At 36.4% G+C, this 26,193-nt stretch overlaps 3 protein-coding genes across 4 annotated transcripts; 1 reads left to right on the forward strand and 2 right to left on the reverse strand.

The window, feature by feature from the left end:
• Window positions 1-8: 8 nt before the first annotated feature.
• Window positions 9-6,877, reverse strand: LOC113113348 (SLAM family member 5-like). The gene is made up of 7 exons (XM_026279468.1): window positions 6,722-6,877; window positions 3,486-3,785; window positions 2,886-3,140; window positions 2,601-2,729; window positions 2,247-2,287; window positions 2,052-2,117; window positions 9-352 (listed from the first exon to the last, which is right to left on the reverse strand). The coding sequence occupies exons 1-6, from the start codon at window positions 6,786-6,788 to the stop codon at window positions 2,052-2,054; spliced, it is 858 nt and encodes a 285-aa protein (XP_026135253.1). The 5' UTR covers window positions 6,789-6,877; the 3' UTR covers window positions 9-352.
• A 2,210-nt stretch (window positions 6,878-9,087) lies between these two features.
• On the forward strand, window positions 9,088-15,719 carry LOC113113357 (cactin-like). 2 transcript variants are annotated; one of them, XM_026279495.1, is made up of 10 exons: window positions 9,088-9,368; window positions 10,077-10,587; window positions 10,693-10,788; window positions 11,316-11,461; window positions 11,540-11,702; window positions 11,828-11,942; window positions 12,320-12,512; window positions 12,604-12,726; window positions 13,443-13,792; window positions 14,914-15,719. In XM_026279495.1, exons 1-10 carry the CDS (start codon window positions 9,088-9,090, stop codon window positions 15,402-15,404), a joined length of 2,469 nt encoding a protein of 822 aa, XP_026135280.1. In that variant the 3' UTR covers window positions 15,405-15,719. The 2 variants fall into 2 exon arrangements, with proteins under 2 accessions (XP_026135280.1, XP_026135288.1); XM_026279503.1 differs by having other exon boundaries at window positions 13,446-13,792; window positions 14,914-15,404.
• Window positions 15,720-15,834: 115 nt separating this feature from the next.
• On the reverse strand, window positions 15,835-25,882 carry LOC113113371 (semaphorin-4E-like). Its single transcript, XM_026279515.1, has 15 exons — window positions 25,617-25,882; window positions 23,660-23,957; window positions 22,984-23,129; window positions 22,772-22,834; window positions 22,169-22,267; window positions 21,980-22,079; window positions 21,602-21,712; window positions 20,711-20,862; window positions 20,423-20,595; window positions 19,973-20,129; window positions 19,669-19,891; window positions 19,431-19,546; window positions 18,749-18,912; window positions 17,883-17,935; window positions 15,835-17,801 (listed from the first exon to the last, which is right to left on the reverse strand). Exons 2-15 carry the CDS (start codon window positions 23,772-23,774, stop codon window positions 17,230-17,232), a joined length of 2,244 nt encoding a protein of 747 aa, XP_026135300.1. The 5' UTR covers window positions 23,775-23,957; window positions 25,617-25,882; the 3' UTR covers window positions 15,835-17,229.
• Between the last annotated feature and the right edge of the window lie 311 nt (window positions 25,883-26,193).

Genomic DNA, 26,193 nt, shown 5'->3' on the forward strand with positions numbered 1-26,193 from the left:
TTCAGGCATCACAGAGCTCATTAGAGAACGAGTTTATTGTAAAGTATTATAAAACATAACCTGTAATTAACAAGGGGAGAGGTTTTTTAATACTACATTAAAATGTTCTTATTCATTTAAATCCTAGCCAAGAAACCCAAGTTCAAATAGCATAAAAACACAATGTGCATGACTACATTCCAGAAGTATTCTGCAGTAACTGACTGAAGAGTGCCTGTACATTTCCAACAAGCGTCACTGAGTCCGCTGGTTAGATTCAGACTCGAAGCTCTGTTTGTGAGTGCAGTTAATCATCAGAGTGTTTTTAACTCAGTTCAGTCTGAGCTTCAGCGGTCATGAGCAGATGAAGCTACAACCCCTGGCAAAAAGTATGGAATCACCCCTCTCAGAAGATGTTCATTCAAAGGTTTAATTGTGTAGAGAAAAAAACCAAGCACATATATGCCACAAAACAATTTTCACTCAACAAAACAATATTATAAATGTATAAAACGCTGTATAAAACACTTAAAAAAAACAACAAAGAAAGATTATAGTCAATTACAAGTGTTTTTACAGATCAAACAGAGGAAAAAAATATGGAATCACACAAATCTGAGGAAAATTATATGGAATCACCAAATAAAAACACTACTAGTACTTTGTTGCACCACCTCTGGCTTTTATAACAGCTTGAATTCTCTGAGGCATGGATTTAACTAATGACAAACAGTATACTTCATCAATCGGTCTCCAGCTTTGTCTTATTGCAGTTGCCAGATCAGCTTTGCAGGTTGGAGCCTTGTCGTGGACCATTTTCTTTAATTTCCACCACAGATTTTCAATTGGATTGAGGTCCGGACTATTTGCAGGCCATGCCATTGACATTATATGTCTTTCCTGTAGAAATGTTTTCACAGATTTTGCCCTATGGCACGATGCATTATCATCCTGAAAAAGAATGCTACCATCACCAAACATCCTTTCAATTGATGGAATAAGAAAAGTGTCCAAAAACTCAACATAAACTTGAGCATTTATAGAAGATGTAATGACTGTCATATCTCCCATACCTTTACCTGACATACAACCCCATATCATTAATGATTGTGGAAATTTGCATGTTTTCTTCAGGCAGTTGTCTTTATAAATTTCATTGGAACGGCACCAAAAAAAGTTCCAGCATCATCACCCTGCCCAATGCAGATTCGTGATTCATCACTGAATATAACTCTCATCCAGTCATCCACAGTCCAAGATTGTCTTTCTTTAGCCCACTGAAACCTTGTTGTTTTTTTCTGTTTAGATGTTAATGATGGTTTTCGTTTGGCTTTTCTGTATGTTAATCCCATTTCTTTTAGGCGATTTCTTACAGTCCGGTCACATACATGAACTCCACTTTCTGCCCATTTGTTCCTCATTTGTTTTGTTGTGCATTTTCTGTTTTCAAGGCATATTGCTTTAAGTTTTCTGTCTTGGTGCTTTGATGTCTTTCTTGGTCTACCAGTACGCTTCCCTTTTACAACCTTTCCATTTGATTTGTACTTGGTCCAGATTTTAGACACAGCTGACTGGGAACAACCAACATCTTTTGCAACATTCCGTGAAGATTTACCTTCTTTGAGAAGTTTGACAGTCCTCTCCTTTGTTTCAACTGACATCTCTCGTGTTGGAGCCATGAGTTATGTCTATCATCTTGGTTCAACACATCACTAATGTGTGCAAGCACTCTTTTTTAACTGCAGACTAATTAGCAGTTGTATGTAACACATCAGATACAGGTGTTTGTTTTAGAAATGCAAAGTGCATGGTGATTCCATATAATTTTCCTCAGATTTGTGTGATTCCATATTTTTTTCCTCTGTTTGATCTGTAAACACACTTGTAATTGACTAAAGTAATCTTTCTTTGTTGTTTTTTTAAGTGTTTTATACAGCCAGAATATTGTTTTGTTGAGTGAAAATTGTTTTGTGGCATATATGTGCTTGGTTTTTTCTCTACACAATTAAACATTTGAAATTTTGAATGAACATCTGAGAGGGGTGATTCCATACTTTTTGACAGGGGTTGTATTACTGTCCTACTGTACAGTAGGTGACAGTGGTCCATGTATCTCCTGTCATCTTCTGGGTCAGAGTCTGACGAGAAATAAAACAAACCATCACAGACTGTCATGTGAAACACAGTAAATATTCAGTAATGAGTTTGACATGACATGTATTATCTGACATCTGCAGGAATGGAGATGAACAGTCATTTGATCTCACCTCAACATCATCGTAGTCTGTATCTTCAGCCTGTTTGACACCTGAGAGGTCAGAATATAAGTTTACTTTCAGATTACAGCTTGTGTGGAAATGTTTGGTTGCATTTGATTCTGTCAGATTTAAGACTCAAAAAGGTGAGTTTTTTTCATGTTTTCTCATTGTATTTGTCGGCAACAACTAAGATTTAGTGCAGTCAGAACACAAGCAAAGATTTTTTTTAAATCTCTTTCAGAACAAGATAATTTTGTGCATTTAGAGAAATAGCAAGGAGTCTACTAAAGAAAAGCCTACTAAAGAAACTGTTTTAGGTAGAAATACGAGATCAGTTTTTCTGTATTAATAAGATGGACATACCTTTTATATTTTTGCAGTAACAATAAAGGACCAAACCAGCAAACACTATCACTGCCACAACAACACACACAATAATGAGCACAGTCATGGAAGACGAAGCATAGGAGAGTGGGAATCTTCTTTCATTATCTGGAAAGTAAAAGAGGAAGAACCATAAAAATCTGTTTATTCGTAATAAATGACTTAATAAAAATTTTGAAAATGCTGCTTGCAGTGTGTAAACTCAGAACAGAGATTTGAGTTGTGAGATTAAGATTAGTTATTGATGTTGAAACAGATATTTACCTTCACAGAGCTGTGTAATGTTTATTCTGTCTTCTTTCCAGCTGACAGGGTTGCTGTGGTTACAGATGATGGATTCCTCACTGCAGTCCAGGATGATAGTGTTGATCTGTGATGTCACTTCCTGTGGAGAGCATCTGTTGTTCTGATAGCTAGAGTCAATCTTGAGCTCATGAGTTCTGCATGTGAAGTTCACAGTACAGGAGTCACTGCTGGACCGGTTTGAGTTCACAGTCAGCACAGGAGCCTCCACAGCGTCTGAAACACATTTATTTTAAAATCACCATCACATTCACAGTTTCACAGCCTAGTTATTTTAAAAAGGTTTAAACATTTATTTTGTTAAATAAAGACTTTATACTGCTTTATACTGTACATTAAAATCTAAGCACAATGCAAAGTACGCACATGATTCAAAAACATTTCTTTAACCATGTTATTTATCCGCATTCTCTGTGTGAAAGGTTAAAATCGCTGGGAGAAGGAGTCCAACTTTTGTTTTTTGCTTTAATTGAAGTTACAGAAATACCTGATTAATTTGTAATAAACATTTGCCACAAGCTGGCTTAAATATTTAAAATCTCACAAAGAAACGAGACTCACCTATAACAGATACTCTGTATGTAACAATGTTCTTGTTTGATTCTCCAGTTGTTCTTGCTGTGTAGAGTCCACTGTCTGTCTTCTGTGTGTTCTTCAGTGTCAGAGAGAAGGTTTTATTATTGAAATCCACTCTGTCCTTGTAGAGTCTAACTCTTTTAGTTTCACTTGTATATGTAACTATATTCTCTGATTTTTCATTACTCCATGATAAATCATCAAACTCTGGTAGTTCTTGTGTCTGTATCTCCAGATGAACAGAATCTCTCGTCTGAACAAACACAGAGATCTCAGCACTGGACCCTGAGGACAGAGAAACACACAGTTCAGAACATTTTACACCTCCATCTCACTCCGTCTCATTGTCTCACATTCAGTGACATAAATCATAAGCATCATTATCTTAGCAATGCGTTAGGGCTATACTCACAGTAAAATAAATGTCCTTGGTCAAAGGCAATGCATACATACATGTCACACATTGGTTTATCATTGTTGTTATTGTTAGACAACAACCTACATTTTTATTGTCCACTGGCAGCCATTCTGAAAAAGTTAAATGTGTGTTTGCTGATTTCTGGCACTATATGACACTCCAGACGACATTAAAAATAAACAGCACATGTATATACTGTAAATGTACTATTGTAAATGTACATTACGAGGGGTGAGGACCAGAAGGTCGTAAGTGACATTTCACCAACTTTTTTGGAGGGCCAAAACAAAAATTTACCATAGTTTGATCTGACTTTGTGTACTGATTTTAATAATAATTTGTACACACATGTATTATTGAACACTATTTTAACATTAATATTATTATTATTATAATATTATTATTATTTCATTTCTTTTTTTTTAAGTCACATGCACCTTCCCAGACAGCAAGCAGTTTCGGCCCAGAACCGGCCCACTTCTGGCCTGCATGGATTTCATGCTTGCTGCTTACTGTCCGGGATTTTTGGCACCAATGTTTCATTCCATTTCATGTATAAAAACATGGGTGGATCTGATGAAAAAATTAATAAAGCCTTATACCGAGTTTAAAACAAATAACAATCCATTGTGGTGAAATAAAATATCACACAGTTAATTTGAATTTGATTATTTTATTAAAATAGTTATCCCAGCCAAAATGAAAATTTGAAATACATACATTTCATGCAAAGTATACTACAAATACATTTGAATATATATATATATATATATTGAATATACTGGTATACTTGAAGTCTGCAAAATTTTATATAATTTAATGCACTTTAATTGTAAGAAAGTAGTTCTGAACTATATTTGATTGTGTTGAAAGTGGAAACTACTGCAAGTATAGTTTAGGTACATGCACTTTAAATATCTAAATATTATTCAAAGATCATACAATCCTCATCAATAGTGACATTAAAACTAATTTGAGGCTTTTTACAAAATGGCGAAGTGAGCCAAATCCAAATTAACATTTTAATTACCCCACCATAAAGCACTGTAGTTAAGTTAAACCTCTGAATTATAAACTGGTATTTTAATGTGATATTACTGATTTAGTTAATCCTATATACATATTTTGTAGTTTATTTAATAGGAACAGTGTTCACCAAATCAGTCTCTGATGAGAACCAGAAAATGCTTTTCATAGAATTATAATCTATTATAAGATATATATTTCCACCTGTAGTCTCTAATGGCCAACAAACTCTCTGTTTAGTCTGATTTTAGGAAGGCTACAACTTTAGTGCTCAACATATTGTTTCAGAAATGCAAACAATAAATATTCAAATGTAAACTTATCATGGTTATGTTGTTCATGAAAATAAATATGACTGTTTGAATAAGAAAATTATTAAGTTTTTAAATTATTATTTATTTCATATAGGTTTTAATCAGATTTGGTCAGATGGTCATTTTACACCCACATGGTGCATCTCACCCACTGACTCAACTCGGGTCAACTTACCCCAAACCCTGGGCAAACTTTAAAAAAATAAGAAACCATATTTTTAGAACCATTTGTCATACATTCTGATCATTTAAAATGATAGGAATAATTTTATTAGGATAGGTTAATTAAATGTCTAAATCTTATAGGGGAGTTACTTTCATTTAAAAAATTACTTTCATTATACTTCTGCATCATTTTATCTGAAAAATTTGTTAATCTTAGCCCACTCGCCCCTATAAGATTTAGACATTTAATTTAATATTTTACGGCACAAATCTATGTAATATACTAATAAACAACTAATTTAGAAAATTTATATAATTTTTTTAACCATTTATAGGCCTACTATTAATATGGTTTAATAAAATGTGTTATAGGTTACCAGTATCAAGACAAGTGATTATAGTAGGAAATATACTTAATGACAAGAATTAAATTGTGACAAACTGCTAAAGATTTTCCTGCTCGCTTGCTGGAGATTTGTATTCATGTTTGTAATGTTGAGCCACCTCTAGCAGCCTCCCTTCACTACTTCTCTCTGTAGCTACTGTATGTCTTCTTTTTTGCTTTTTTTTTTTTTTGTCTACAAAGTGTGCCAACACCACTTTTGTTGTTATCAATTTTAAAAAGAGCAAATCATTACCGACAGTAATAGAAAAGCAAACTATCAAATTACTAATACAGCGAATCCGACATCCAACTGAAATGTGGATTTTAATGCATTTTAATGCAACTGTAACTGTGCTGTCCACTCCAGAGAGCACACACACACACACACACACACACACACACACACACAGATTGTGAGAAATGCTGCGGAGCGAGAACTTTAGCAGAGCGGGAACAGATTGTTTTGAGCTGGGGTTGATGGGGGATTGGTGAGGGGCAACTCAGCCGATGAGGGCAAAGTGTGCAGTGGCTCTAACCACCAGGCCACTCCCCGTGCACGACCCTGTCTGTAGCTATAGAAGCATTTTGTGCTTTAACTCCCAAACAGTGTTTTAAAAAACTAGTCAGATAAACATTTTTTTCTTCCATTCCTAATGTAACAGAGATTATTCTTTACAATTTAAAACATGTGGTCTCTCTAGACCATGAGACAAGGAATCAATGCATGGATATAAAATATATGTTTCTGTGATGATATTTAAAAATAAGATCCCCTTGATGAGATGTGGAACTATGGCAAACTAAATATAATTGCTTTTACAAACATCACACATAAACCACTAGAAAATAACAAAACAGATAGAATAGATAGAAATTGTAATTATTGTATACATTCAATAACTGAGTTTATTACCTGTGTTTGAGATAAGGAGAAGGATGAAGGACGCAAACAAGTGATGTACTGCCATCGTAGCAAACATCAAGATGGCTGATGGTGTATTCTTAAAACAGGAAGTTGATCATGTGTGCAATGACCCTCGAAGAGCCTCTTTATAACTCTCCCACCACAAACTCATCAGGTAGCCTAATAATAAATTACTAAATACTAAATATACATTTAAATTGTTTTCCCAAAAGAGAACATTCTCAAACATCCACATATGGTTGGTTTTTATATTTCGATAATTTTACTGCACACACACACACACACACACACACACACACACACACACACACACACACACACACACACAGACCATTGTGTAATGACTGTTGCTAAGGATGAAACAAATGAAAATAGAAGTCAGGAAAGATCAGTAGTGTCACCACACTCACTAACACTCTGTGGTCTACGGTCTCTGGCTATTTTGCAGAAATCAAGAAGTAAGATATTTAGAGTGGGAAGGGATTTCTCTCAAAAGAATTACAATTAAAATTATGATGAAAAAAGTGATCATCTTCCTGCATAGAGTTGTTTTGCAGCCAGCAGTGGGCAGTAATGAAGTACATGCAACCTGAATTATGTAATCATATTTAGACTAAAGGACATTTTAAAATGCACATAACCCTACATAAAATTACATCTCTGTGTGAATACTGAAAAAAGAGAACAGACAGATAAAGGTACTTACACTGAAGACAATAACAAGTTTCAAATAACAAGAAAAAAAAACAGAAAATAAAATAAAAAATAAAAATTGAAAGGGACTGAATGTGGTGTAAATTGGAAAAAAGGTTTTGACAATAAAAACAGGAAAAAAAAAATTTTGTTCTTAGACGATTTAATCACCGTGAGGTATTGTTCCAATTTTTTCATGCAAAAGTAATGTGGAATTTGGCAAGCAACTGAATCAGACTCATTATGGTGAAATCTGTAAAAGTGGGACACCAGCTAAAAGGGGACAAATAAGCTTTCTTTAAAAGAAATGATAATAAAGGGTTCTGTTAAATTTATGCAATAACAGTATTTAATTTGAATATCAGAATTTGATTGGTCAAATGTAAATCATATGGGTGTGAACCGCTCACACGCTGGAAAGTCTCAGAAAGCATATAGTTTAAGTCTATGTTAAAATTTATAAGATTTAAATTCCAATACAAACAGTATTTCAATCTACAATATAAATGACATTACTAGTATTACATGTGTTCATGTGATTATTCAATTTTATGCAATGATGTGGAACTTTATTTTATTCATTTTTTTTTAAATATCAAGTTTTGTTACTGTACCAGTTTACCTTAAAATGTTAAATTGGTACAGTTGCATTCAGCTAAAGTGGGAAAATCCTATAAATTATAAAAAATAATTAATTGCTTAAAGTGGTAAATTGTTTTGTTTTACAGAAAATGCCACCTACTGTCGTTGTTTTTGTCCCTCTGTTAGATTGTTTTAATCTTTACGTTTGTACTTTTGTTGGAGTTCTTTAATAATTCTTGACATTAATGCTTCTGTTGGTGAAGTGTTTTAAATCCATAAACAGTAAGTGTTTATGAGTTTACACTCAATAGCACAATCCACTATGTTTATTTTTCTAAAGTTATTATTTTACATTTTGAAAATTTTTACTTACAAAAATATTTGTACAATGTATTGTTGAGAGAAATTGTATTACCTAAGCACAAACTAGATAAAAATGTGTGTCGCACTTTACCTGGAAAAAAAAAAAACCCTGAAGAACAAAACAGATCACTTAATATTTTGGAATCTCTGTGAAAAAAAAGAAAGAAAAGAAAAGAAAAGAAAAAAAATTATACAGCCCCATATTCCTTCGAAAAACATATAAGGGACTGAGAAAGCATAAAAGTGTTGGTAGTATAGATTTATTTGTATTTAATAATACATTGATTACCACCCAAATCGGCACGTGACTCCTCACTCTCAATACAGTCTATGATTTTAATGTTTGGTGAAATTGTAATACACATTTTTGGAAGTATGCAGTGCTGGGTTTTGCCGAGCGTGATCTAGAAAGAATCTAAAATCAGAAGAAAAAAAACCAGAATTGAAGTGACGAAGAAACGTTCCGTCAACACTGCGACTCAAAAAGGACCCCATTGGAAACCCTTCATACCGCCTGCTAGAAATTATACGGACATTTGTGTAAAGCTCGGTTACTAATCAAACGAAGCATTTTGTTTTTTAGATATGAAGTCATATCGTTTCACCCTAAGGATTATCACTGAAAAATGTATTTGAGAGACATTATTATTATTATTATTATTACAAACACTGTAACTACCTATTTACGCGACGCGACACCGTCAGGACCTGAAAACATGGAAACGAAGAAGCTTCGTAGGAGCCGATCGCGTTCCCGTTCTGGAGAAAAGTCCCGTAGACATGTCCGCTCGCCCGAGGACAGACATGCTCGGAACCGCTCTCCCGTGAAAGGTTCTCGCAGACGAGGGCGGTCTGACAGCGACGGCTCCAGGAGCAGCGGAGGTTCCGCAGAACCGAGCCGACACCGAGGACCAGAGTCCGGCCGCTCCAGCGACTCTGACCGCGATCACAGACACAGAAGATCGCGATCACACGGAGGATCGAAGGACGGACACAGGTACTGAAAACCATTACAAACAAAACAATCCTTTAGGGATGGCATTATGGCAGTTTTTATAATACGAGGGGTCCGTGGAAAAGTTGAGAGAAAAACAGTTTCAAAAGTTATGTATATAAGTATAATTGATTGAATGAATAAAAAAATAAGATTGAAATAAACGAACGAATGTTTATACAAAACACAAATATTCAAAATAACTCCATAAACATATATAAAAATCAACAATACAGATTTTTATATTAATATATATAGTTTCTTAAATTATAATGTTTATTTTTATTTTATTTTTGCTTTGTATATTTGTTGTTCTTATTATTTATTTAACACAATCTGAACTGCACAACAATGCTTTGTATTTGTCTTGTTCTCTTTGCATTGTATTTGCCTGTATTTCACTATATATATATATATATATATATATATATATATATATATATATATATATATATATATATATATATATAATTTTTCCCCCCAAATAATATTTCAAACATAATTAATAATATTTCACAGTGTAAATGAGTCTTTATACAAGAAATTAATATATGGCTTCTAAATTTTAGGATTGAGGTAATTTGCACAAGGGTTATGATATTTGGGGATCACCAAGATATCACCCAATATCTAGGGTGATTCCCAAACCTTCACTTAAAGATTGAAAATCATGATTGTAAAAACAACTTTTTCATTTCTTTATTGTTAAAGCTCTTCAGGGGATAATCGCAATAATCAGAAGAAGCATAAGATGAAGAAGAAACACAAGGATGAAAAGAGCAGCAGGAGGAGGAGTTCCAGCTCAGAGTCCAGCATGGAGCGAAACAGATCCAGAGACGGCAGGAGACGACAGAGCAGGAGCCTCAGTCAGGAGAGACGGAGGGAGGGAAGGAGTAGAAACAGCAAAGAGAGAGATCGAGACAGACGTAGACGCTCTGAATCCAGATCCTCGAGTTCCTCGAGCTCCTCCGCTGATTCTGATCAGGCAGTGAAGACGACACAGGGAACCTCTTCCACCAAAGAAGACAAGAAGAAACAGAGGGAGATGATGAAGGCGCTGGAGACCCCGGAGGAGAAGAGAGCCAGACGTCTGGCCAAGAAAGAGGCCAAAGAGAGGAAGAAGAGGGAGAAGATGGGCTGGAGTGAAGAGTACATGGGCTACACCAACGCCGACAACCCGTTTGGAGATAACAACCTGCTCGGGACCTTCAAATGGCAGAAGGTCAGAGAGATGTTTTAGATATGTGTTGATATTGCAGTGATGTTCCATCGTAAAGTCTGGTTCTGAAATAAATGTCACTTAACTGTGTGTTTGTGTGTTTCTCAGGCTCTGGAGAAGAAGGGCATCGGGCATTTGTCAGAAACAAATCTGAAGGAGAGAAATAAACACATCCAGCAGGAGAACCGCAGGGAACTACAAAAGGTACCAAACAAGTGGAGTTACAAATTTAATTTAAAGAAAAATATAATATATACTTAAAGATTCAAGTTTATATTTTCTTAAATCAGTTTCAAAATATAAAAATAAAAAAAACTTAAAAAGTTGTTAATGAAGTGTTAACTACTAGTGAAACAAATTTGGAATATAGTTTTTTTGTTTACTGTGCACCTGTCAGTTTAACTCTATTATTTTTAATTAACCTGACAAGAGGCACCATAAACTAAAGTTATAGTATTTTAAAATAGTTTTGATAGTCATTAGCATTTATGAACACTGAAAAATTATAGAAATTAGATTTTTTTAGGAGGATTTTGATTTTGGAATTCAGAAAAATTATGTATACTTGATAAATTACAAAACAGTTTTTCAAGTATCTAGTTAACAGGAGAAACCATAATGTAATATATTACATAATATTATATCTTATATAGCAATATTATATCAAATATTGCATTTGTGAAATGAAATGTAGACAAACTGAACTGAAGGTGTGAGATGTGTGTGTTCAGGTGAAGCAGCTGCGTCTGGAGCGAGAGCGGGAGAAGTCCATGCGTGAGCAGGAGCTGGAGATGCTGCAGAGAGAGAAAGAAGCCGAACATTTCAAAACATGGGCGGAACAGGAGGACAACTTTCACCTTCATCAGGCCAAACTGAGGTCACACTCTTCAGACGTGTAGTGTTTCTGAACATACATGTGTGAACGGACCATTTGTAACACCATTTTGTGATGCAGGTCTAAGATTCGTATCCGTGACGGCAGAGCGAAACCCATCGACCTGCTGGCTAAATACATCAGCGCTGAAGACGATGATTTGTCGGTGGAGATGCATGAACCGTACACCTTCCTGAACGGACTCACCGCCACAGACATGGACGACCTGCTGGAGGACATCAAGGTGTGTGATGAGAGAGATCAGAAATCACCTGAACACTTTTTACACAAAGTAGAATTCAAATGTACACCGGTTCTGTGGGGATTTTGGTGTTTTAGTGTGTTTAACAGCTGTGTTTCTGGCTGCAGGTGTACATGGAGCTGGAACAGGGCAAGAACGTGGATTTCTGGAGGGACATGACCACCATTACTGAAGACGAGATCAGCAAACTGCGCAAACTAGAAGTGTCAGGCAAAGGACCAGGTGATGTGATCACCTGCACCATTACATTTACACCCTGATATAGTTTACAGTTGAATCATTTCAGAGTAAATGGTTTGTCAATTTTGGTGAGCTAAAGAGACTTTTAAATGTTTGTGTATATTTTACTAATGTATTATAGTATATTATTATTATTACAGTTTTTAATATATTGGCTACTAGTTACCCTGCTCACTAAATATATGCAATGAACTAATTTAAAATATGTCAATTCATGAAACAATACAAATGAAATATATATTTAATAATGAAAATGTTATATGGGGTATATATGAATATTATGTAATTCTACAATGCATTATAATTTAGTAGATTTAAAGAGAACCCCTCATTCACCTCTGTTTTTGGTCTCATGTCAGGTGACCGTCGTGAGGGCATAAACACATCGGTCAGCACAGATGTGCAGAGTGTGTTTAAAGGGAAGACGTACAGTCAGCTTCAGGCTCTTTATATGAACATTGAGAATAAGATCCAGGCCGGAGGCTCCAACCTGGACGTCGGCTACTGGGAGAGTCTCCTGCAGCAGGTGCGGGTCTACATGGCACGAGCCAGGTGCGTGTCAGACTCCAACTGTAACAGGACCTCTGGGGATTTTTAGAGTTCTGTGATGTCTTACCTCATGAGTCTGTGTGTGTTTGTGAAGGCTGAGAGAGCGGCATCAGGACGTCCTGCGGCAGAAGCTGTATAAACTCAAGCAGGAACAGGGTGTGGAGAGCGAACCGCTTTTCCCCATCATCAAAGAAGAGAGCGAGACCGAGCGGCCCATGTGAGTGATGTCACATCTACTTGAACATTCAGACAGAAATGAGCATTGAAATTTCCAATGTGCTGAACTGCTTACACAACACAGCCTGATCCTGCCAAATTAAATATTGCAACAGTGAAGTCACGTGACTATGTAGCATGCTACATTTTAAAAGGTTGTTGCATTCTGTTTCACATATAAAATATGCATTATACAGTTTTTTTATATGCATCATACAGTCTATACTACGTATCATTAATATATACTAATATTCAAGGTATTTCATGGTGATAGAAAACCTGCAACTATTCAGGAATTTTAACATAATTGGGCCTGTTAATATCAGACATTTTAATACAATGAAAATACGATTAAAAGATTTTCTTTCTAGTTTTAAAGATCTCAAATTACTAAAGTTATTCTTGAAATGTAACAAAATAATTTTCAGATTTGGATGATTAATAAATGCTAAATTACACTATTTCTAAAATAGTGTAAAATTAACTGGACAACCTTGCAACATGCAACTTTGTGCATTCGTGTAATGAAGTAGTTTACTACAATTTGAAGTAATTTTTGCATTCTGCATTTTTTTTTAAATAGCATGCATATACAATACGTACTTGTATAAATTCTATATAAATTATCTTATCACAAATGACTGAATAATTCAATGAAATGAATTGCATTCAAAAACATATCCAATGCATGTATGATTTGTCCATTTTGTTTCCTAGTAGCACTAGAGCGGCTGAGTCTGCAGATGAGGAGGCGGGTAGCTCTCAGCAAGGTGACGACAGAGACAGACGGACCAAGAGGCTGGATGGAGAAAAGGGTGAGCGGTCTGGAAGAAGCAGTCCTGAGGAGAGGAAGGAAGGGGAGGAGGAGGAGAGAGAGAAAGATGAAGCATCGGAGGCCGTGTTAACAGAGGAGGATCTGATCCAGCAGAGTCAGGCGGAGTACGACTCCGGCCGCTACAGTCCCACCCTCCTGCAATCCTCAGAGCTACCTCTGGACACACACACCATCAACGTGGAGGAAGACCTGCAGAGACTCGTGCTGGCCCGGACACAGCTGCAGGTGACCGGTGCGTATCGCTCTGCTGCTTACACAAACACCACATGCATTAAGATTTCAGTACTAGATGTGCAGCAGGAGAAAAGTTCTGATATTAAATTTGCACCTTCATTATTTGAAACTATTTATAAATGTTTTTTCTTTTCTTTTATCTCCACTCTGTTATATCCCCTACTCTATTTCCTATTTGTTCTGCATTGTTTAACAAAAAAATGGTGTAACTTATTTCCACAATTCTTTTTCACAATTTCCTTGCATACTGGGTGCCCATGTAACATGTAATTTTAACACTGGCCATAAGGAGGCACATACTTTTTTTCCTCCCTTCATTTTGTAACTGCCCTGCTGTATAAAGGGGATGAAAGTTCAGGAAGTAGACTCAGGCACATACCTAAATTCAGTTAAAGAGTAAAAAAAAATTTGGATGGATTTTTTTTTTTTACATTGAAAATTTGTATACAATTTGAGGGTTACAAAAAGCAGAAATACGGGAAATTGACTCAAGTAAGCACTTAAATTCAACTTTAAAAAAATCTTTAAAGCTTCCATTCTAATGGCCCGATGGTTACAGAAGAACATGTTTAACCTGAGATATTTACAGGTTTTCATCCAAAGTTGTGAATTTAACTTGGAATATCCCATAAAACATTTAATTACTTTTTCCATCCCATGCACTCAAGAGAACACCGTGGTCTATTCCTGGGAAAGTATCAATAATAAAATGGAAAAGCCATTGTGGCTCTTTTTTTCCTTCATAATAAATTAGTTGCACCTCAGAGTGCCCCGACGAAATGCAATAAATGCTTTCATGTTTGGAAACACAATCATGCAAGACAGTTATACCAATTTAATTTATAACAGACTTTGTCTCAGGCATTTCAGAATGACTGAAACGTTATTTGAGATAGTGTAGGCTACAATGTGATTGGTCCACTGGTCCATTGGTCCAATAATCTGTTGAGGCAAAATCACATCTTCAAGGAAGTTTGCATCGTAGTTTATGCACGTCTTCTTTATTGGATTGCGCATCTTGCTGTTTCCATCTAGTGTTTTTATGCGATATCCCACTTTCACATAAAAATACTCTAGTCTACATTTGCTTCACTCATGCTAATATTTTTTCTTGAACAGGCGATGCAAGTGAAAGCGCTGAAGATGCATTCATTCGTCGCGCTAAAGAGGGCATGGCCGGCGACGAGGCCCAGTTCAGTGTTGAGATGCCTTTGACTGGAAAAATGTACCTTTGGGCCGACAAATACCGTCCACGCAAGCCCCGCTTCTTCAACCGCGTCCACACCGGCTTCGAGTGGAACAAATACAACCAGACGCATTACGACTTCGACAACCCGCCGCCAAAGATCGTCCAGGGCTACAAGTTCAACATCTTCTACCCCGATCTCATCGACAAGCGCTCGACTCCGCAGTACTTCCTCGAGCCCTGTCCCGACAACAAAGACTTTGGAATGTTGCGCTTCCACGCCGGACCGCCGTACGAGGATATCGCGTTTAAAATCGTGAACCGGGAATGGGAATATTCCCATCGCCATGGTTTCCGCTGCCAGTTCGCCAATGGAATCTTTCAGCTGTGGTTCCACTTTAAACGATACCGCTACAGACGATGAAGAGGATGAGGAGTTGTCTTAGCAAAGTGATGGTTATCAGGAACACTGAACGTTCATCTTCAAGTGCTGTAAAATTGGTGTAAATCTAGAAAAGGTAGTACAAACTGTTTATTGATGTCATCCGTGTCTTCTGTTAGTGGAAGAACAGGTTTTCAATTCGGAAAATCCAGTTTTGTACATTTTCTGGTTTGCAGGCACTTCACTTGCATTCGATTCCTTTTTTTTAAATCGTGTTTGTTGGTGAGCTTGAAAAATGCTATTCTTGTACTGTTTGTTTTTGAGATGATACATTAAAGATTTCTTGCTTATTGTTAACTGTTTATAGTCCTCATTTGTGCTCATTTAAAAAATATTTACACCATGACACTTTGTTTGTTCATTAGAAAAAGGCTTTTAAAAAGACATTTTACAACATTCTAGGTACAAATATGGTATTAAAGTTAAAATTAGGTTTATGTAGTACATTCATAAAAAAACAAAACAAAAAAGCAACAATATAAGTTACGTTAGAATTTGACACTTGTCTTGGCATCCTGACGATACAGGAAGTTCATTCTTGTCCATGTAGAAAGGCAACATACTTGGATTGAAGCAACATCCACGGCAGGTTTTAACAAGACCGCATGTCTCACTTTTTGTCCTTAAATGGAATTACAAATGTCTTTTTTTTTTTTTTTAATCAGTCCACCTGGAAACAAAATCACATTTACAAGATGGCAGGTTGATAAAATGATAACTTGTGAGCTAGAACTAATCACTGGTTTGTTTGTGGCATGAGTTTTTGTAGAAAGTAAACTACATATTCATAAGCAGATTAGCAGAACTGTATTTTTGGCCAATTCACCCCCAAGGATGGTACCCATGACCTATGACTAAACTTTTCATAATCATTCTAATTCTATGAGAAAAGGAAGTCCACACCACAGCTATAAGCATAACAACAGAAAATGATGTTGCAATCTCAGTATCGCCAATGAGAATCAACCTGAATGTAACGAGCGAGCCTTTAAAGTGACAGACAATGTAACTGCATCACATGCTTAGAACAACCAGAACATTATCTTCTGTTTGTGTGGATGCTAATATGGTTTTTATTGTTATAGTTATCATTCTTGGTGTGAAATGGGACCTTAGGGCTATTATTGTGGTACCTATTTCACATGATCGCCGTTCTTGTGTAAGACAGTCATTTCCTATAAGATTATAATGGGCCTTTCCTAAAACCCACACTTGCAGTCTTTACATTGAACCAACTGCCTACTTCTCACCAATTGCAACTGTCCACACAAAAACGGTTGTGTCCTAAGACTCGTTAAGTACATGCATTTTAATGTTACATTTTTACCCTATTTTAATGTCTGAAAAAGGATGTATTAGGTGGTTCATGTTAGAATTTTGAAATACTGCCAAGCAGTTCTCTAGATTTCACTATTTCCCCAATCAAGCAGACAGGAGTAGGTTTTGTATGACTGAAACAGCTGCCTGCTGGCATTGAAAATATGGCCACCGAGTGATTTGACTGTCCTTTCAAAGTACTTGGGTGATTCTTGGCCAAAGTAAGATCCAATGTAGACAAACTTTATGCAGAAATGTCTTATTCAGTGTCTTTTTTCGGCCATTGGACATGTTGGCACATGATGGTTGAATGATGGTATTTGGAAGTGAATGTATAGACTGATCAATGATAAAAAGTGGGTCAAAACAGCGGTTTAGTCAAAAGTTAACAGCTGCAAAAGAGGAACCAGCACCAGTGGGCTTGGTCTGCCATATAAATGACGATTAGCTGCATTAGCAAGTCTGTTCATAATCTGATCATAGTCTGATCTCAAATCTCAGATTCACTGTCTTTATGTTTCAGTAAGATCTGACCTGAGAAACCACCAGTGGTTGAGAGTTGAGAGCTGGAATACCTCTGGCCGTTCACGTGGTTGTTGTTGCTGTTCAAGTTCTCTGTTGGTGATGGTAGAATATGTTCTGGAGGCTGGTTCTCATACAGACTTTGTTCGGTCTTGTTCTCCGCGTCCTTTACCTTCTTGAGGCAAAACGGCAAAGGTAAATGCCCTTTGCACAGGTTCCAAATTACTAGAATAGCTAGAATTAGTGACAGTACCACCACCATAGCCACCAGTGTGTTTTCCTTTTTAAAGCTCTTTAGGTCATACGCTACATGCTGGGTTTTGTAATTGCGCTCTACAGAACTGCAGGTGTAGTGGCCGCTGGCGTCTGCGGAGGCGTTTATGATCATCAGGCTGTCGGAGAGGATCTGGAAGGTGTTTGAGGCTTTGATCGGTTGTCCGTTCAGCTGCCACTGGACCTGAGCCAGGTTGGAGTAAGGCTGACACCACAGCTTCACGGTGTTGTCGGGGAAAAATGAGACGCTGACTGACTTACTGTCATCTGTAACACAAGGTCTAGATGTAACTTTTAGTGTTTCTTCAAGAACATACAGTATGAAGACACAGGATATAATGCAAATACCTGTTTGTGGACATCGGCTGGCGTCACCATTACTCAAACTCTGAATCATAGTGCTGACGAAGAAATAATATTACAGCAATCAGCAATATGCCAATATAAATTTTCATTCACAAAAAAGTTTGCATTAAGAACACATTCCTAGATACATATTTATGACAGTTGAACATTTTCCTATGAAATTCCCATTACCATAAAGTGTGCAGATATTTTACTTTAAGAATAAGGTGAACTGCAAAAACATAAAATGATGATTCAGTAACACTTTAGTTGTGGGACCAATTTTCACTGTTAACAAGTTGCTTATTAGCATGCATATTACTAGCATATTGGCTGTTTATTAGTACTTATAAAGCACATATTAATGCCTTATTTAGCATGGCCATATTGTAGAACCCTTAAATTTACCCCATAATCAAACTTAGTAATACCTTACTAACTATTAATAAGCAACAAATTAGAAGTTTATTGATGCAAAAGACATACTGTAGTAAATGGTCAGTTAATAGTGAGAAGTGGTCTCCAAACTAAAGTGTGACTGGTAATTTTCTCTAATTTATTCTGTCAAGTTTAATAGAATACAGACAATAAAGCATCAGACATTCACACAACTACCATGATGTATTCATAATTTACTACTTAAATATTAATAATAATATTTATATTTTATTACAGTAAAACAATGTTGTTGTTGTTTTTTATATCACAAAATAATTTAATTCTTATTGAAATAATGTGGAAATGCCAATAATTTTAATGGTGTTAAAATGAACAGGCTTCATTTTCTTCAAGCAAGATATAATTTCTCGATTTGGAGGTTTTACATTTATTGTTTTACTTATAGTAAATGTATTTATTTGTCTTTTCACCTGGTTCTGGTTCTGTGAGTGCTGTTTATTGTAGAGCACTGGTCAGCACTGAGGTCCCAGCCACAGAACGGATCCCTGGCCAGAACACAGTCCAGACACGTGTGGTACCGCCCACATTCACTGATGGACAGCTGAACCACGCCCACCTCCGAACCCACGTACAGCTGTTGTTGGCATGACATCACACTTTACTTAACATAACATCACTATAGACAATAGAGATCACAATACTTTTGACTCTTGGTTCAGTTGAATACATATAAATGATTCCTATAAAACAGCACAGTGGAGATACACTACTGCTAAAAAGTTTGGGTTCAGTAAGATTTTTTTTAATTAATAGTTCTATTCTGCAAAAATGCATTAAATTGTATTGATGTAATTTCTGTAGCCACATCTCCAGTTTAAAACATTGATAATAATCAGAAATGTTTCTTGTGCATCACATCAGAATGATTTATGAAGGATCATGTGACACTGAAGACTGGAGTAATGATGCTGATAATTCAGCTTTTTGTTATTTGAATGTTAATGTATACAGAAAATTGCTGTTAACTGCTATTTAAACTTTGTATTTTGAGTTAAAGAAATAAAATTAAATTTGCTGAAACAAAACAGATTCACATAACTCATGATGTTGCTAAGTGAGCAATAAACTTCAGTAAATACATCTGCTTATTACCTTGGTGTTGTAAAGTCGCAGTATCTTCACTGGCTCTGTGGGCTCAAACAGCTGAATCTCCTCCATAATGACCATCTCTCCGTCATAATTCACAGCTTTCAGCACTGAGCCGCTCTCTGATACATAACAGAACACAATCAGTTAAACGTACTTAGACAGCTGAATATATAATATTATATTTACTTTTGGATGGTTTACTGATTATTAACACTACAGATTTACATAAAGGCATCTTTACTTGTGCCGATGAACATGACTTGATGGCTGGTCCCGTTCAAGGCTGTCGCAGTGGCCACCACAATTCTGGTGAAAGCAGTGCCTCTCTTCACCAGCAGGGCTTTCTCTTCACTGGCCTTGACGGCCTGGTCCATCAGAGGCTTGTCTCTAACAAACTGCAAGGTTTTGTCTGGGAGATCCAGAGATTTGTTGAGACGCATTCCTCTGGCATGATTATCAATGCACTGTAATTGAAAACAAAGTGAGGGTTAGTGAACTCTGGGAATCATTCGTATTACTGAACGAGTGCTGAACAGAAGACTCACTGCTCCGGGTCGGGGGTCAGGCACATCACCTGAATACATCACCCACTTCACGAACGACTTCTCAATGGTAACAGGAGCCTTAAACTTGCCCTTTGAGAACACAGTCTGGATGTCTTCAATCTTGTATGCACATACCGCAGAGTACTGAGAAGACTCTCTTTTGAACAGACACAATGTTTTTATGAATAATGAATGTACAACATTGACACTATTATTAAACTGAACTGAATCAAAAAGGAACTGTCTTAAGCTGATATTTTCCTGTTTATTACTGTCTGTGAAGCTGCTTTGACACAATCTGTATTGCATAAAGCGATATATATATATATATATAAAGGTGACTTGACACCATCAATTAAGTTAACTGGTATAACATAAGATTTGTTTGAGGCAGTAAGATGCTCAAGGATGCTCTGTTTTCAAAGTTTAACAAAAAGATCACAAATTTACAATTGTGGGGTAAAGACAGCATAAAACACGCAGGTGGTCCAGTCTCCGGGGCACAAGTGGAACACGTCCTGGACCAGGAGGGGCAGGTTGTTGTTTGGAATGGGACAATCGAGCCTTGCTTTTAGAAATGAAGTCCACTTCTTCTGCAGCGTTCTCTGCCCACCCAAGTCTCCCTGAGAGAGAAAAAAAGACATTTTGTATTGATATAATATGTAGTAGAGACAGGAAATACTGTGATGTTTCTCAATATGGCTCATTCACAAAAAATATTACTCCAAGGCAGCTTACCTTGCACACACGAGCTATTCGAGAGACCTCCACCTTGGTGTACGAGTCATATTCCACTGCTGTCTCGATGAAGAACAGATAGATCTTGTCATCGTCGCCTTCAGGGTTTGAATCTCCTTCACGTATATGGGCCATGTGGATAAAATTCGGTTCTTAAATGACAAAAAAGAAAAAAAGAAAAAAAATATATTTTACTTACTATCACACTACTATCCTGTCTGTGATGATGCATTTTCATCAGCTGACACTCAAACCAGCAGTCCACTCCACAGTGAAATTATGTTCAATTACACACTTGTTTTGATGACAACCGGTCCACTGTTACACATTGGCTTCTTGTCACATGATTGGCTGGTTAGATAATTGCATTATCAAGCCTTTGGACTTCAGTGCCCGGACTTGATTGCTTAGCAAATTAGATGGCATAAAAAAAAAAAAAAACTTCTTTGGGCATTTTTTATTGCTGATGAAAAGTAGAATTCAAAATCTTTTTTTTTGCAAGCAAAATATGGTACATTGCATGGCAGCTGGTAAAAAAAGGTATTGAATGCACCAACCAAAAAAACTAATGGAAATGCTACAAATAGTATATTAGTACTCCTCTAGTTACCTAAAAAAATGTAATTAAGTGCACAAAAAATAAAATAAATAAATAAAACTAATATAAAATAAATTACAACTTGGTCTTTGACTAAAAAAAATTATGTGGGAAAAAAAAAAGTTGACATTTTTTTAAAGAAAATGTAGTAGTGTTTTCCTGTAAAAACCTGTTATGGTTTGTTGCAAGGGTACTATGATGTGTTAATTCATGATGAGTCATATTGTGCTATGCTGTTTTTAACCCTACTGGGGTTGGAGGTTTGGTTAGGCATGATCGTTGTTGTATCTCACCATTGAGCCAGGTGCTTGAAAACTCTGTTCGTAGATATTCCTCTGAGCTGCGCATCATAATCGGCTCTGAACCACGGAAGTTCAGTGAAGTTGCAGAGTACAGCACTCCATCTGCAAAAGAGAAAAAACGAATGCTAAAAACTACTAGGACCAAAGTAACCCTCCATTATATGTTATGGTTATACTTTTGAAACAGTGAGATTCAGTATAGTAAATATTCAATATTCAAATCTAAAGTGACACTGTAAGTTTCACATGTACATTTATAATTTCTTGCTTTTCCTGGAATCCATGACCTTGGTGTTGTTAGGGTCACACTCTGGTCTATAAGAATAGAACTTTAACTGGCAATATTATAAATGAAGAAGCAGTACGTACCAACCATCTCTGATGTGTATCGCTGAGAAGGATCAAAGGGACATTTCCCTTTCCCATCTTCTTGTTTGCCCTCTAAAATCAGATTACCATCTCTATAGGACTAAGAGAATAACATGCAACAAACACAACATAAAACACTTTATACTGCACATTTTACACTGGTAGTCACTAATACTTCATGAGACTCACCATATAGTCACAGGTTGGGGTGAAGGCTTTGGTTCCGCAAACATACATTCTGTCATCGTTTCTTTTATGAAGAATTCTGATATAATTTTTGCAATCATTCTAAAGAAAAAAAAAAAAAAAATGTGACCAAGGGGAAATAATAAGTGCTGTGACGTGATGTGAAAAAATCTGACCAAACAGAACCAAACACCTCCGTTTCCTGCATGTTCCTAGAATCTTCATTTTCATTGGTATTGGCTTCTACTTAGTATTTGGTTTTTATGTGTTGATATCTGCTGTATTTATCAGTAAGAAGAGAAATCACTTTCTTGCATGGGGATTTGGTTAGGTGCTCTTAAAACATCCTTAAACATCTAGTAAACTTTTTGCATAAAATATGAAATTCATGCAGAGCAAATCCATGCAGAATGCACATTTTCTATTTATGTAAAAAAAATTAAGATTATCCCATAAAAAGAGTGCATTTCTTATTTAGAAAATGTCATTTTAAGTACATTCTGCTAAGATATTCAACATTTTATCAAATAATGTATTTAATTAACTGCATACTGCCCACTCACGATAAAAACGTATATTAAAAGCACAAAAGATGTGAAAACTCACCACAGCATCTTTTCCCTTACTGAAACATTCTTTTTGCTCCCTATTTGTGACTGCCCAAGTCACCTGTGAAGAATAAATACAATTTAACATCATCTCTTTATACAGCCCACCCCCACCAAAAAAAACAGGCTGCAGAATAATATTTAATGGCTTAGCAAACTAATTTAATCGTGACACAAGAGGTTTTTGTAAATATGCCTTTAAGGCCTCACCATGGCCTTTTTGACTGTAATGTCATCAAGGTCAAGGGCAAAAATGGCTTCCCTGGCACCCAGGATGAGCATGTTGAGATCTTCCCTCAGGAGCATAGTGGTGTAGTTCCAAACACCCTCCTGACGAAACAAACGTCCTCCATTACCTAGCAACAAATAAAGAACACCAGTCAATGGCAGGAGTAGCAAACGTTTGCCAAAAATGGAGATCACACACAGAACAACTAAACATCTCTCTCTCTCTCTCTCTCTCTATACAGTATATATATATATATATATATATATATATATATATATATATATATACATACATACATACATAAATACAAACACACCATTTTTTATTTTTTAAATACTTAGATAAATAAATGTAACTTTATTCCATTATTTTGGACACATTAGTAGTCAGCAATACCCTAATATTCTTAAGAGCACCTTAGCTTTTAGTTAATGCACCTTGATATATGAACATGTGAATCTAACACCAAGCATCAGGGTATACCATAGCTTTAACACAAATAGTTTGCAGATGCCGCCTTTTGGTTTGACATTTTGTATCTAATGCACATAATTTAAACATTTTTATGACCCCAAATATTTTCTGAGACCACTTAACATCCGAGTACATGGTACTTTGTAATGATGTCCAAAAATAATGATCCTAAAGTCAACTTACTATTAACTGGCACAGTTTTGCGAGGTATGGTATTTGGAGTGGATTCCGATCCGCCGGTCAGAGTTGCTGTACTCCAGACGCACAACACGCACAGAACAGCCAGCAGAAACATCATACAGCGCTTCAGTAAAATAATCAGTCCGGTCTAAAGATGTGCGAGCGCTAGATTCCTGTCGTCTGTCTGTCAGAGTTTCCTCATCCTTGCTTCTCCCTCGCTTCAGTCTGGAGCGCTTCCATACTGAGATATATGACTTTAGCTGCAAAGAACGCTCTTCAGTAAAGAACCCAGTGAGGCCATCTGAAAGAGAGAGAGAGAGAGAGTGAACAGGCAGGGGTGCTGGCAGCAGTATTTCTGTCACTGCTATAGTGATGCTAATGTGGAGGATGAAAGCTTTTGCTCTAGGACCTTGACAGAGACATACAGTTCTGCTTTCAAGCCACAGAATGACACAAAAAAAGCCCCACCACATCCTATGACATGTCTTACAAACCACAACAACAGTTTCCACGAGCGCAATATGAAAAGTTAAGAGTCTTTAAAAAGCTCCCCTTCTTGTTAAAAACGACAGATTGATAAAAACTCCCAGGAAATGCGTATTGTGTGAAAGCTGGTGTTAGCTAACTGACATGATGAAGAAACAGGAGGACAAACCCACGATCATTTTGCAACCTGCGTTTGCTAGGTGGTTGCTTACTTACCCAAAACCTCTCTATGTGGCATGCAAGTCAATTGCCATCCATTTTATTTTCTTTCAGACAAATAATAATAAATAATGTATATGTGTTTTTGGAGGTGCAGAAAGAATTATGTGCTTAAATGTATTACTTGGATCTACTGTACAATATAATAATGAGAGACATGGAAATGCATGAAGTTCTACTGAAACCAGTAACCCTTTGTCGGTAAAGACAGAGCTGCTAATTGTAACCAATGTATGAATGCACACTCAATACACAACCTTTGCAAGCCTCCAGCATCTGGAAACACAAGTGCTCATTGGTGCATTTTACAGTCTAATTACAATGGCATATGTGCACACTGCTGACTGAGAGCATGATTATTTCATGACTAGCTGTAGCATGAGTATTGACCTCATCAGATACCACTCATATTTCACCACAACACGCACATGTACACACAAGCTTATTTTTAAATCATCATGGGTACTGTCTACTAGCTGCTAATATAGGCCAATCATAATTACCACATCCTTACTCATTACCAGCCTTATGGGAGTTTTTAAGGTACAACATGAGTCAAATATTATTTAATACCTTAAATGAATCATTTTATGTCTAAGGACACCCATATAGGGAATTATTTCCAGAAAATGTGCAGGTTAGCTCAATCTGCCCTCAAACAGGTTTCTTACTTCAAAACACCATGAAAGGCATTGGGGGACTTACTTATACAATGTATTTTATCACTTTTGACAAGTTGAATTGTGTTTATTTGTGCCACTATGCCAAAAACAGTGACTGACATTCTGAATAGCATACTAGGAATAAAACAAATAAGAGTAGTATGTTAGTAGTTTATCATAAATAACATGCTACCGGAATGTTTTTTTTTAACTTCCAGTTCCATCGTCAGTTTTTTTTAATCTTTGCTAAATGCCTGAAATAACAAAAGCTGAAGATATTTTCACATTTTATTCTACAAAATTCAAAATAAAAAAATGCTGTAAAAGTATATACACAATACTTGAATAACACTGGAATACCATAAGCCGACAGCATAAGGGCATCACAAACAATACCAAAATCCAGTCCACAAGTTAAAAACTAACACATTGAAAGAAAAGTGTGTGATCAGTGAATGTCTGTGTAAACCTCACAAGAGTGAAAGCATATCAGCTGTTTCCACAGTGTTCATTTCAAAACTGTTCTCAGTTCCTCTGAAAATACAATTTTAAATACAGCAATGGATGTAAAATATGGGTCAGCAGCAACTCACCATGCAACCAAATGTTCAGTTAGAATCTCAGTTCTCCTGTGCTTGCATGAGTGGTTCCTCTTCACACACACGCACCAACCTACACACACACAGTTGCAGCCCTCCAGTGAAAAACAGATCGAAAGTTGACAAAGTCTCAAAGGCAGAAGAGTGTGAGAGTCATGCCTCTGCAGTGAATGGATCTCGTGGTGTCTTCTGCTTTGTGTGTGAAAGCATTAAACTGCTCAGATCCTGCAGTGTGAAGTCAAAGACATTCTTCTACTGGAGAAGAGAGAGAGAGAGAGAGAGAGAGAGAACATGCTTTTAGAGACTTCTCAATCTCAAACAAGTCACTACAAGTGTGTGTGTGTGTGTGTGTGTGTGTGTGTGTTGTTAAAAGAGGAGTGTAGGAGAGGCTGTATTGTGTTTTCTTATCAGATCTTCAAGAAAATCTAGTGCTTTAGTAAACAAAAAATATAGATTTCTTGAAAAAAAAAAAGACTTAAAAGGAACGCTGCACTTTTAAAAAATATATTTCTTTTTCCAACTCCCCTAGAATTAAACAGATGAGTTTTACAGTTTTTGAATCCATTATGTC

Source organism: Carassius auratus, chromosome 2 (assembly GCF_003368295.1).
Source record: "Carassius auratus strain Wakin chromosome 2, ASM336829v1, whole genome shotgun sequence".
Lineage (NCBI taxonomy): Eukaryota > Metazoa > Chordata > Actinopteri > Cypriniformes > Cyprinidae > Carassius > Carassius auratus.

Bases quoted from the DNA above. Each gene is read 5' to 3' on its own strand.
- LOC113113348 (XM_026279468.1), bottom strand. From the start codon at position 6,788: ATGTTTGCTACGATGGCAGTACATCACTTGTTTGCGTCCTTCATCCTT. The intron at 2,288-2,600 runs GTATGTCCATCT...CTGACCTCTCAG, and splicing joins TTACTGCAAAAATATAAAAG to GTGTCAAACAGGCTGAAGAT. The intron at 2,118-2,246 runs GTGAGATCAAAT...ATTTCTCGTCAG, and splicing joins CAGACTACGATGATGTTGAG to ACTCTGACCCAGAAGATGAC.
- LOC113113357 (XM_026279495.1), top strand. From the start codon at position 9,088: ATGGAAACGAAGAAGCTTCGTAGGAGCCGATCGCGTTCCCGTTCTGGA. The intron at 10,789-11,315 runs GTACCAAACAAG...GTGTGTGTTCAG, and splicing joins ACCGCAGGGAACTACAAAAG to GTGAAGCAGCTGCGTCTGGA. The intron at 11,703-11,827 runs GTGTGTGATGAG...TTCTGGCTGCAG, and splicing joins ACCTGCTGGAGGACATCAAG to GTGTACATGGAGCTGGAACA.
- LOC113113371 (XM_026279515.1), bottom strand. From the start codon at position 23,774: ATGATGTTTCTGCTGGCTGTTCTGTGCGTGTTGTGCGTCTGGAGTACA. The intron at 21,713-21,979 runs GTACGTACTGCT...TCTCTTTTGCAG, and splicing joins ATACACATCAGAGATGGTTG to ATGGAGTGCTGTACTCTGCA. The intron at 19,892-19,972 runs GTGAGTCTTCTG...TTTCAATTACAG, and splicing joins CTGACCCCCGACCCGGAGCA to TGCATTGATAATCATGCCAG.